Source organism: Podarcis bocagei, assembly GCF_964188305.1.
Source record: "Podarcis bocagei genome assembly, chromosome: 13".
NCBI classification, from domain to species: Eukaryota; Metazoa; Chordata; class Lepidosauria; order Squamata; family Lacertidae; genus Podarcis; species Podarcis bocagei.
In genome coordinates this window covers 16,755,824-16,767,444 of record NC_138138.1, presented here as the reverse complement: position 1 = coordinate 16,767,444, position 11,621 = coordinate 16,755,824, and the positions used below count along the sequence as shown (strand labels likewise).

The 11,621-nt window shown below is 45.4% G+C and overlaps 1 protein-coding gene and 1 long non-coding RNA gene across 5 annotated transcripts in view; one reads left to right on the top strand and one right to left on the bottom strand.

Annotated features, from left to right (window-relative positions):
- The window catches only part of LOC308571384, a 147,220-nt gene that overhangs the window by 20,305 nt on the left and 115,294 nt on the right, over nucleotides 1–11,621 (top strand). The gene's annotated exons all lie outside the window — the stretch shown is intronic.
- LOC308570945 (uncharacterized protein) overlaps nucleotides 1,348–11,621 on the bottom strand; it is a 111,016-nt gene continuing 100,742 nt past the window's right edge. For all 3 annotated transcript variants that reach the window (XM_081166003.1, XM_081166004.1, XM_081166005.1), the window contains 7 exons: nucleotides 9,604–9,747; nucleotides 8,791–8,862; nucleotides 8,247–8,364; nucleotides 7,149–7,345; nucleotides 4,320–4,507; nucleotides 3,033–3,137; nucleotides 1,348–1,807 (listed from right to left, as the gene is read on the bottom strand). In XM_081166003.1, the coding sequence (XP_081022129.1) occupies nucleotides 1,514–1,807; nucleotides 3,033–3,137; nucleotides 4,320–4,507; nucleotides 7,149–7,345; nucleotides 8,247–8,364; nucleotides 8,791–8,862; nucleotides 9,604–9,747 (1,118 nt within the window). In that variant the 3' untranslated portion in view covers nucleotides 1,348–1,513. The remainder of the gene's footprint in view (nucleotides 1,808–3,032; nucleotides 3,138–4,319; nucleotides 4,508–7,148; nucleotides 7,346–8,246; nucleotides 8,365–8,790; nucleotides 8,863–9,603; nucleotides 9,748–11,621) is intronic.

Below are 11,621 nucleotides of genomic sequence, written 5' to 3'. Positions count from 1 at the left end.
TCATTTTTGGCAATGTTCATTAAAAATAGCTCAAAAACTTGCGATTTTGCCATAAAAAGCTCAACAACTTTGGGAAAACTAAAAAAAGCTTAACGTTTGTGTCCAGATTATCACTTTTTGAAATATGGCAACCCTATGTGTATGTTGTTGTTGTTTAGTCGTGTCCGACTCTTCGTGACCCCATGGACCAGAGCACGCCAGGCACTCCTGTCTTCCACTGCCTCCCGCAGTTTGGTCAAACTCATGCTGGTAGCTTTGAGAACACTATCCAACCATCTCGTCCTCTGTCGTCCCCTTCTCCTTGTGCCCTCCATCTTTCCCAACACCAGGGTCTTTTCCAGGGAGTCTTCTCTTCTCATGAGGTGGCCAAAGTATTGGAGTCTCAGCTTCAGGATCCTATGTGCATACTGAGCTTCAAATACCAGCAGCAGGAGTGCAGTGGAGCCAGAGTTAAGCTGTAATGTGTATACAACCTAAATTGTGCAAAAACATACACGTGTTGCTTTGCATAAATTACCTAGGTTGTAAAATTCAGGTTTGTGTGGTGCACAGTCTTTTAAGAAGCACGCTGTAAACCCAGACCTGATATCAGTCTCATTCAACTTTCAAATATGGCTGAGTTAGATTTTGGGAGCATGACTCCTTGCTGCCATCTATGTCTCAATGCTTCATACTTTCCCCCATTTTGATGATGCCCAAAAAGATTTCACTCACTTAAAGGAGAACCTCAGGAAAGCAAGGACTGCTGGAGCAACACAAATGAACATCATGGACTATGGCTATAGAACATATTCTTTCTTTCAGGTGTTATCCAAGGACTGCAGCTCCCCCCCGCCCCTTTTCTTAGACCCATTCCTAGAGAAAAAGCAATTATTTTGCCTAGCCTGTGCTTGAGAATATATACAAGGCATAATTTCTCCTCAGCAAAGTAAGAAGAGCAACGATAGCTCACTTCACAGTTTTCTAGGAAGGATTAATAAGGTAGGAGGACTGCCCATCCCCTTGTACAATAGGATTCTATGATTCTAAGTACTTCTCAATAAAAATGAATCGAGATGATTGAGATGCAGGAATTTCTTGCAAAGGGTTGTGTGGAAATCCCAAAGTTTGAAATTCAGAATGTCAGGGATTGCTTAAAGTTCAGTCTAAAAGTGGATCCCTATTTGTTTTCGAGAGGTGGGGGATCTATGGAGATGCTGTTAAAATGCAGATTGGAAGACTTCTGTTTGAATCACGAAATGGCTCTTGGCAGTCAAGATCAAATGCTTCCCCCACCCTCTTCCTGCTTCCCTCCTAGTTGGGCAAGACTCAGGAACAGGAGAAAAGCAGAAGCCACGACACAGGAGGTTTGCCTTTTCTACCTTAATTTCTCACTGTATTTTGCCAGTGTACAAAGGTGAAGCCCTGCATTTCCCAACATGGGAGTTGCGTCCCGGATGCCAGCCCGAGATCATCCTACGGAGCGCCCTCCGGTGAAAGAGGAGGATGCCACAGTAAGCAACATCTGGGGGGGCTACTTCTTGCTTCCTTTATGCCTCCCGCCTGCCCTGATCAGCTTTTCCCCGGCAGCGGATGACCGGCAGCTGTCCTGATACGTTTTCCTGTCGTATTCTCGGAGTTCTCGGGGCGTCAGTAGTTCCTGGCAGACGTTCCACGACCAGGAGTACGTGGAGAAGGTCTGGTAGAAGCTGGGGTTCCCCGAGTCCAGCCCAATCTCTGCGCCGCGCACTCTCTTCCAGAGTTTCAGGGACTTGTTGCGCTCGCGGAGAGCGATTGCCATCCGGTAGGCATCTGTTGCTTTCTTCACCTGAGCAGGAGACAGGTTGGAAGGGGAGATGAAGCTGTCAGAACAGTACAGTCATACCTCATGTTACGTCCCCTTCATGTTACGTTCTTTCAGGTGATGTCCCGCAGTGACCCGGAAAGTACCGGAAAGGGTTCCTTCTGGGTTTCGCCGCTCGCACATGTGCAGAAGTGCAAAAATGATGTCACACGCATATGCAGGAGCGGCGAATCGCAACCTGAAGATGCGCCACTGCAGGTTGCGTTCTTTTCATGTTGCGAACGGGCCTCCGGAACGGATCCCGTTCGCAACCAGAAGTACCACTGTAATGGCTAACAGCAAGGGAAATTTTAGTCAGGCATCCTTCCCTCTATATAGAGTAGAGTGTGCTCTACTTTAGGAGATATGAAAAAAGGATTATAAATGGGTAAAAGTTTAATGGTAAGGATTTGCTGAACTAACAAACTGAAATGGAATACAAAGAAGGGAAGTATGAGGAGGTCGGAGGAGATAAGGGTATGGAAGTTATGTTATTGAAAATTAATGTGTTTTTAACTGCTTATTATTTTGTATGTTTATTGCTTATTTTTTCTTATATTCAAAAAATGTTCTTAATAAATATCTTTTTTTAAAAATAAAAAATAAAAATAGAGTAGAGTGTGCTCTAGCCCTGCCTTGCCACTGTGCCCCCCTGCGAACTCCCAACAGCACACTGTCCACACATTGGGGGAAGATATGAAGGAAGAAAGGCTGCCAAACATGTGTAGACTGTGCTCACTGCAGCTTACTGAAATCGGTGGGGCAAGTTAGCCATGGCTCCAGCTGAAGCTCCATTGATTTCGGCAGGACCCGGGCAGCAATCCTGTTGCCACTCTGCCAGGAGAAAGTTCCATTCTACTTGGACATGTGGCTTAGACTGAACCCAACCTACTGAAGGGTGTCAGCCCTTGACCTCTCTTTGGATCATTTGGGGCCGATTTTCTTTCTTACGACTTATCGCCCACCTTCAATGCATGAGCATCTATGGAGCAGTATACTAGAGTGGAAATCTTTTGGCAACTTCTGGTCTTTTTATAATCTATATTGTTGCTGGGAATGTGGGCAGGGGGATTGCTTTGGGGATGTTGTTATCATTTCTGTATGTTTCCTTTCTTTTTCCTGTTTGTGTTTTTCTGTGTTTGCTGGAAAATCAACAACACACACACACACACACACACACACACACACACACACACTCAGACTAGCATACCTCCCGTCGGATCTCCTCCAGATTGTCAAAAGTAAAACGCCGCTTTCCATGTGTCAGCTGTGGTGCGAGACTGAGGGAAAGCTTTTTGGGCTTGTTGGATTTAGGCTGTACAGAAAAGAATGAAAGAAAGGAAAGGAGAAAGAAAACGAAAGCTTAACCATCAAGTCTGGAAAGACCAGCAGCGGCAGCTAAGTCCCACACGCCACAGTTCAGGGTAGGAGAGGGGCAAGGAAGCTGCTGCCCACTCTCTTCCTACTCTCCGCAGCATGGTCAGGCAGGGCTGACCTGGCCGAGGAGAACAGATGGCAGCTTTGCTGCTCACTCTCCCCCTGCTCTCCGCTACCAGGGCAGGCCACGGGTGAGGTGGGATGCTCTCCACCACTGGGTCAGCTACTGTAGCCGGGCACAAGATGCCTCGCAGCCAAGGAGGGTGGGTGGCCTGATCTGGGGACAGCGCTGCCGCACCAGGCGCAAGCACCACAGCCAAGGAACAGCTCCTTCTGGTGCAAAGCTAGGCTCAAATGAAGGAGCCTGCTGTGAGGGGTGCCTGTTTGTTCCCCCTCTCAATATTGCGCCACGCACGCCTCTGACTGGCAGCACAAAAAGTGTTGGCACATTCCCACCCCCCAATTTGGGAACATGCCCATTCAAATGTATTAGTGCTCAGCAAAAACATTGGTTCTGCATTATAGAGATTGAGATCTAGTAAGTCTTAGCTGGGTGTGATTGGCAATGAACAAAAATCATTAGGATCTGTTTCATAAATCAATCCATCTAGGTCTGTACTGTATTTGGGGAAAAGAAGGTGACATAACCCCTTCATGGATCACTGCCTTGTTGTGGTGAAGGAGCTTGAATAACTTCAAGAAGCTCTGAGCTATGCCATGCAGGGCCACCCAAGACGGACAGGTCGTAGCTGAGAATTTAGACTAAATGTGATCCACCTGGAGAAGGAACTGGCAAACCGCTCCAGTATTTTGCCAAGAAAACTCCAATGAGATAAAAAAAGGAGTAGCTTTGAGAAGAAAGTGAGAGTTTCCAAGGCATGCTCTGGTTCATGGGGTCACGGAGAGTCGAACACGACTAAGATGACTAAACAACAAGAACAAGGTGAGGTAAATCTTCAGTGCCCACTAATCCAAACAAAACTAAACTGGGAGGTGCTGGAACCTCTTGTTCCTTGAAAATGGGGAACACATACTAATGTGTATTCCAGAGTTTCATTGCGTGTGACGTTGGAAACAGCTGCTAGGTCTGAGCCTGGTGCAGAGGGCGTCTTGCTCTCACCTCTTGCTTTAGCCATCTTTTCTTATGGAAGAAGTGGTCCTCAAAAGAGGAGAGGGGCTCCTGCCTCCTCAGCTGCTCCAGCTTCTGGAGATTCTTCTTTGGCCTTCCTGGCGTCAGGCCATCTTGGTTGGGGATCAAGGGGAAGATGGGCACCTGAGAATAGGGGCTCTCTGATGGGGCAATTTTTTCTGGCAAAACAGGAAAGGAAAAAGGGAACCAAATGTTAGGAAAGGGAGTGCCTGAGGTAGGAGGGAAGCAAAGCTAGGTCTGGATCGAGCAGGAAGGCCATGGGGCAGTGGGTAGGTCTCCTTGCCCCCAGAAATGCCTTCCCAGAGAACGCCTCCATGATATTAATATTATTATTATTATTATTAATAATAATAATATTTTTTATTTATACCCCGCCCTCCCCCGCCAAGGCCAGGCTCAGGGCGGCTAACAAGCAATAATAAAAATAAGTTGAATGAATACAACTTAAAAACAAAATTAAAATACAACATTAAAATATTGAAACATTAAAATATTAAAATGTAGCCTCATCACAGGAAGAGAAAGGAAAAGAAAAAAGAAAGAAAGAGGAGGAGGGAATCAAATTGGCTCCAAGCCAAAGGCCAGGCGGAGCAGCTCTGTCTTACAGGCCCTGCGGAAAGAAATCAGATCCTGCAGGGCCCTGGTCTCATGAGGCAGAGCGTTCCACCAGGCCGGAGCCAGTGTTGAAAAGGCCCTGGCTCTGGTTGAGGCTAATCTAACGTCCTTAGGGCCCGGGACCACTAGGGTGTTGCTATTTATGGACCTTGAGGCTCTCCATGGGGCATACCAGGAGAGGCGGTCCCGTAGGTACAAGGGTCCTAGGCCGTGAAGGGCTTTAAAGGTCAAAACCAGCACCTTAAATCTGACCCTGTACTTCACCGGGAGCCAGTGCAGCTGGAAAAGCACTGGGTGAATATGCTCCCATGGCAGAGACCCCGTGAGGAGCCTCGCTGCAGCATTCTGCACCCACTGGAGTTTCTGGGACAGCTTCAAGGGCAGTCCCACGTAGAGCGAATTACAGTAGTCAAGCCCGATGCACCCCTTCTTGCATCAAATCGCTCCCCCAAACCCGCCTTTTCTACAAAACCTATAGCGCCAACCCCTAGGCCCAATATACTGCTGTAACAAAGTGGAACCGAACTGTGCATCCATTCATCCAGTTAGCAAATTATAGGTTGAGTCCCTTGGGGCACAGACCTGTCCTCTTATACCCTGTGGAGCCAGTGTGGTGTAGCGGTTTGAGTATTGGACTAGGACCTGGGAGAACGGGGTTCAAATCCCCACTCGTCCATGAAGGTCACTGAGGGACCTTGGGCCACTCATTGCCTCTCAGCCTAACCCATCTCAGAGGGTGGTTGTGGGGATTAAAAGAGGAAAGGGAGAACCATTGACACCACCATGAGCTCCTTGGAGGAAAAGGTGGGATAATAATGCAATCAATTAATAATAAATGCATAGTGCCATCTACGTGCATTACACGTAAATCAACAGTAACAGAGTTATGCCCTTCTCCAGGTAACCACATCCTAACAATGCTATATATGTATTAGGATAATAACATCATATATATTTATATAAGAATCTATGGGAGTACATTACACTGCATTTTTGTATATTGTTTCTTTCCTCACATTTTTTGTTCTTTCTTTTCTTGTTCTTCTCTTCTGCATCACTTTATTTCTTTATGATCAAAATTCTTTCAGTAAAATAAAAAGGTAAAGGGACCCCTGACCATTAGGTCCAGTCGTGACCGACTCTGGGGTTGCAGCGCTCATCTCGCTTTTTTGGCCGAGGGAGCCGGCGTACAGCTTCCGGGTCATGTGGCCAGCATGACTAAGTCGCTTCTGGCGAACCAGAGCAGCACACAGAGACGCCATTTACCTTCCCGCCGGAGCAGTACCTATTTATCTACTTGCACTCTGATGTGCTTTGGAACTGCTGGGTTGGCAGGAGCAGGGACCGAGCAACGGGAGCTCATCCCGTCGCGAGGATTCGAACCACCGACCTTCTGATCAGCAAGTCCTAGGCTCTGTGGTTTAACCCACAGCACCACCCGCGTCTCTTTTTCAGTAAAATAGTAATACCAAAAAAAGGAGGAATGGCTTATCTGAGAATATGAGAACCTGACCCCAAAACTAGTTCTCACAGTAAAAAGCAGAGCAGGATTGCTAGCAGTCAGCACAGCACTTCACGGCCAACACTTCCTGTTTCCCAGTCCATGACCCTGTGGTAATGACACTTGCATACATGAAAAGGTTAACGTGAGCCAGAAATGAGCTCAAGTGACCATGGAGGACCTTAGCAGTCTCCCAGCAGCCTTTGCCTCTTCTTACCACTCCCCCTCCCCGCAGCACTCTGCCTTCCTGGAAGAAGTAAGTAGCCACATGTCTACAGCCTGAATGACTTAGCAAATGCAAATACTACATGATTTCTTTTGTAATGAAACCAAGTTCTTTTCTTTTCAAATTGTTTGGAATCTTTTCTTCCTTACTTTTACAGCCAATGGGTGGAGACTTCTTTATTGTAATTGTGGAAACTCTGTAAGTAAAAGCACCACTTATTTGCAAAGCCAAGTGTCTGTGATTTATTCTAGCCTAAGTATTTTCATGGGGAACATTTGTTTAAAGGTGGATGGAGGACAGATGTAGAATCTAACCAAGTTTTAATGTGCTTCGTACCAATCGTCAGTGTGCTAACTGAAGCAAGAGAGTAAGAATCTTTTTTTGAACCCCTCTCTCTGACAGACCCAACTTTGTTCTTAGCAGCTACTTTTATCGGCCAAACACAGGCGTTTTTCACCTCGGAGCTGTTCCACATACTCCTCCAACTCCTTGTCTTTCATGACGCAGATACGGGCAGCACCAGCAAAAGCAGACAGGGAAGTGGATTTGGATTTTTTCATGGGACCTTTCTTCTGAGCAGACTTGCCCTCAGCAATGCTATCGGAGCGCCAAGCTTTCTTGCCAGTAGATTCCAGGAACTTTTGCCGGTAGTAGCTAGGAGGCAAGCAAAGGAACAACATTGAGACAAAGGCTAAACGTTACAGAATGTGAAGGAACTGAACTCTGTAGTCCTGGGCTACTTGCGTGGACTTGAATATTATGTGTAGGAAAACATATTTTACTTGTGTGGACTGTTGCATATCATACAGGCTTATCTTTACTGCATATTTTCTTGTTTGTTCACTAGGGATGAGCATGGAAATCCAGCCAAGGTCCTGAGGCAATGAAAACTCCACTGGATATGTGAGAGGTTGCACACCCTTCATCTGAAAGTGGGGGAATTAAAAACTCCAAACTTCATTGACCCAGTAACCCAAAATTTCTATCCCACAGTTCCTCCAAGGAGAGCTGTTCACCTAAGAGCCGCTGCCCCACTGCAGGCCAGAATGACAGCCAATGAACCAACACATGAATGAGTGACTCAAGGAGGAGACATTTTCTTTCTTTCTTTCTTTCTTTCTTTCTTTCTTTCTTTCTTTCTTTCTTTCTTTCTCTCTTTCTTTCTCTCTTTCTTTCTTTCTTTCCTCCCTCTTTTTTGCCAAATCGTTTTTATTGATTTTCCAAATTTTACCAAACCAACCACAAGTTAAAGCAAATTTAATACACCCCTCCAAAAAACTGGTTTCCTGCACTCCATTGTCGATGTGTCCATAGTTTCCGCTTCTTGCTGCATTACTTTCCCAGTTATATCTAATTCACATTCCATTCCTCGCAATTAACCTTATATTACAATTTTTTTGTAGTAAACAAACAAATAAACAATACAAAAAACAACAACACTCAGTGAGTTTCATGGCTGAGCAGGGATCTGAATACTGATCTCCTAAAACCAGCACTCTAAACTGGCTCCCTAATAAATAAATAATCACACACATACCTCGCCCCGGTTTCTCACCTGACAATATTCACAATGGTTTTCCTTGGCAGCATAGAAGTCTCCACAAGCTTTGACAAAAGCTCAAATAACAAGATCCCTCGGGCGTCAACAGTCTCCATGTCACCTTTCCTGGGGGCTGAGAGGAATGGGGGATACAGAGCGATTAGAGAAGCTCCCATTTCCTCACCCCTTTCAAGCCATGGCTAAATAACTGCTGCAATTGGGGAAAAGAAGGAAAGCTGAGTGGCTCCGATTTTAATCCATAAAACAACAACAACGCCTCAGATATCCATCTTAATGGCCACCACCAGCAAATTAGCTTTGCGCTGCTACAGACATTTTCCCACAGAAACTCCCAAGATGCTGCAGAGTCCATACAGAGAGAGCAGGGATCAGTCCTAGGACTCAGCTAAATTGGTAAAGAAAAAGCGTTTTATACGCATTATAACGCTGTGGCACCAGATGGCGCTGTGGAGCTACGTTTTTGCCAACGCGATTTCTCATACAAAGTTTGCAAACGCTTCTTTGATGTGACCCTAAATGACAACATGTTTTATCTCACCTACGGCCTGGATGAAGCGGTTGCTGTCTGTGATGATGTTAAGGAAGTCTGTGAAATTCACCTTTCCATCTCCTGCAGGACGACACACACACAAAATAAAGAGCTGATTAGACGGCCTGAGACAGTGAATCACAATAATGCCTTACTCTTGACAGTGGTTGCCGTTGGGCAACCTTGTCACTCTCAGACTTCCATTCATTCACTTGCATGCTGTGACTCAGTTCTGCGCATGCTGGAGAAGGGTATGTCATTTTAGGAAACGAGACTTTATTTTTGCAAATTTCTTCAGTTTTTGGGTCTGAGAAATTCAAATCTGCTATTTTATTTGTGACTGGATCACATTTAGCTTGGTAAGTTTGATGAAGAAGCATATAAACTGCTTTCGGAAAACCAATAATTTTGCTTTTACCTTCTGAAAGTGTCAAGTAACGCTAAATTATAACACATAACAGAGGGTTTCAACCTTTTTGAGCCTATGGCTCCCTTAACCAACTACATTCTTTCTGCAGCACCCCTGTGGGGCTGAGGAGCCCAGTTATGTCACCCCTTGCCTGCAGAGCTGGCAGCCTCTCACCCTTTCTTGAACACATAATAATAATAATAATAATAATAATAATAATAATAATAATAATAATTTATCTATTTATTTATTTATACCTCGCCCATCTCCACTCCTTCTGGAGTGTTCCCTCAGACTCCTCTCCCCTCTCCTTGGAAGTCCTCCAGGCAGCTGCTCCTGCTTTCCCTGGTCGCCCTGCCCAAAAGAGAGGTGCCCCCCCCCAATATTTTGCTTCAGCTCCAGAGAGCACTCACTGTCTGTGTCTGCGTACACCAGCTCATCAAAGGCTTCCTCCTCTGTTAAGTTGATTCCCAAGTTATAGGCCGTGCTCTGCAGGGCTCCAAGATCAATGGTTCCATCAAAGTCCTTGCTGAAGGAATCGTAAGCATTGCGGAATGCTGTACAGAAGTTTGAGGTGGGGGAAAGAAGAGGGAAGACTCAGGGGGGAACCCAAAAATGATTTGCTCGGAGAGAGAATCCGTGAAAAGGACTAAGCACCAAATTTCTCCTATGAATGCTCCCCACCTCAGCCTCTGCATTCGAAACCCCATGTTTACATAAAATCCTATCCTTAGTTCACTAGCAAAGTCAGTAGTCCTCAAGCTTCTCTGACCCAGAACCCACCTTTAACACAGACACGCATTTGGGGAACCATTTCTTAATTATTTACCACACAGACTTCTCCCCACTTACGGGTGACCAACCCAAGCGCAAATGCATATAGGTGCGGCGCTGGGAAACAAATAATTCGATCAAAACCCAGAAGTGGTGGGAGAGAGCTTCTGGAGAGTCCTCATGGCTCACAATTTCATTTATGTGTGCGGGGGCCCAGAACGTAACCCCCGTGTAATGGGGTTGGGAAATCACCTGTATATTTGTATGGTGGAAATGCAGCTATTGCACCCCCTCCCCCCCTTAGATAAGGAGGTGAATCAGCAAGATTTAAACTCACCAGTTGAAGACCAGTGGTCTAAATAATAAGTTTCATTGCTTTCAATGAAAATCAATCTGTACTAACTTTGTCTAGATTGTGTCCCTCCATCGACTGATTAATCTACCATTGCTTTGCTACAATTCTGGAAATTGTTTCATGAGGATATTGACCGCTGCGAGTCTTTCATGCAATGCGTGTATGTTCTTGCTTACATTTCCCTAGCTTGTTTGTCTGCATGGTTAATCCTTCTCTCTTATAACCGAATTGGTATTTTAAAATTCAGTAAAATACATTTGTGAAACAAATCAAATCAAATGATATTGGGAAGCGTGTGGGTTTATATAATTTAGCAGAGTTTAAACGATCCCCTGTTTGAGTTTATGGAGCGACAAGAGGGGCTGCTAACTCGTTTGAGTCCTATCAATAATTATACCTTCCTGGTGGACAATCCCTTTCTGTCCCTCTTAAAGAAAACACACATGAATCTGAATCATATTAACATAAACTACTTTGCTTTCAGATTCATTCAGCTTTACAGAGTTGTTCCTGAAGGCAGTTTTGTCGATCGGTTGCTGCTAGGAGTGTTAACTGATAACTGCTCGGATGCAGTCTTCTCATGACTCACTACTATCTAGTATATACCGTATTTTTCGCTCTATAACACGCACCTGACCATAACACGCACGTAGTTTTTAGAGGAGGAAAATCCGTAGGCATGCCACCCGTAGGCATTCCCTCCATAACACGCACAGACATTTGCCCTTACTTTTTAGGAGGAAAAAAGTGAGTGTTATGGTGCAAAAAATACGGTAGTTTATCTGTTATGTAAACCTAAGCCTGCCTTCAGGAACAACTCTGTAAACCTGAATGAATCTGAAAGTAAAGTAGTAGTTGTTGTTGTTTAGTCGTTTAGTTGTGTCCGACTCTTCATGACCCCATGGACCAGAGCACGCCAGGCACTCCTGTCTTCCACTGCCTCCCGCAGTTTGGTCAAACTCATGCTGGTAGCTTTGAGAACACTGTCCAACCATCTCATCCTCTGTCGTCCCCTTCTCCTTGTGCCCTCCGTCTTTCCCAACATCAGGGTCTTTTCCAGGGAGTCTTCTCTTCTCATGAGGTAGCCAAAGTATTGGAGCCTCAGCTTCAGGATCTGTCCTACCAGTGAGCACTCAGGGCTGATTTCCTTAAGAATAGAAAGGTTTGATCTTCTTGCAGTCCATGGGACTCTCAAGAGTCTCCTCCAACACCATAATTCAAAAGCATCAATTCTTCGGCGATCAGCCTTCTTTATGGTCCAGCTCTCACTTCCATACATCACTACTGGGAAAACCATAGCTT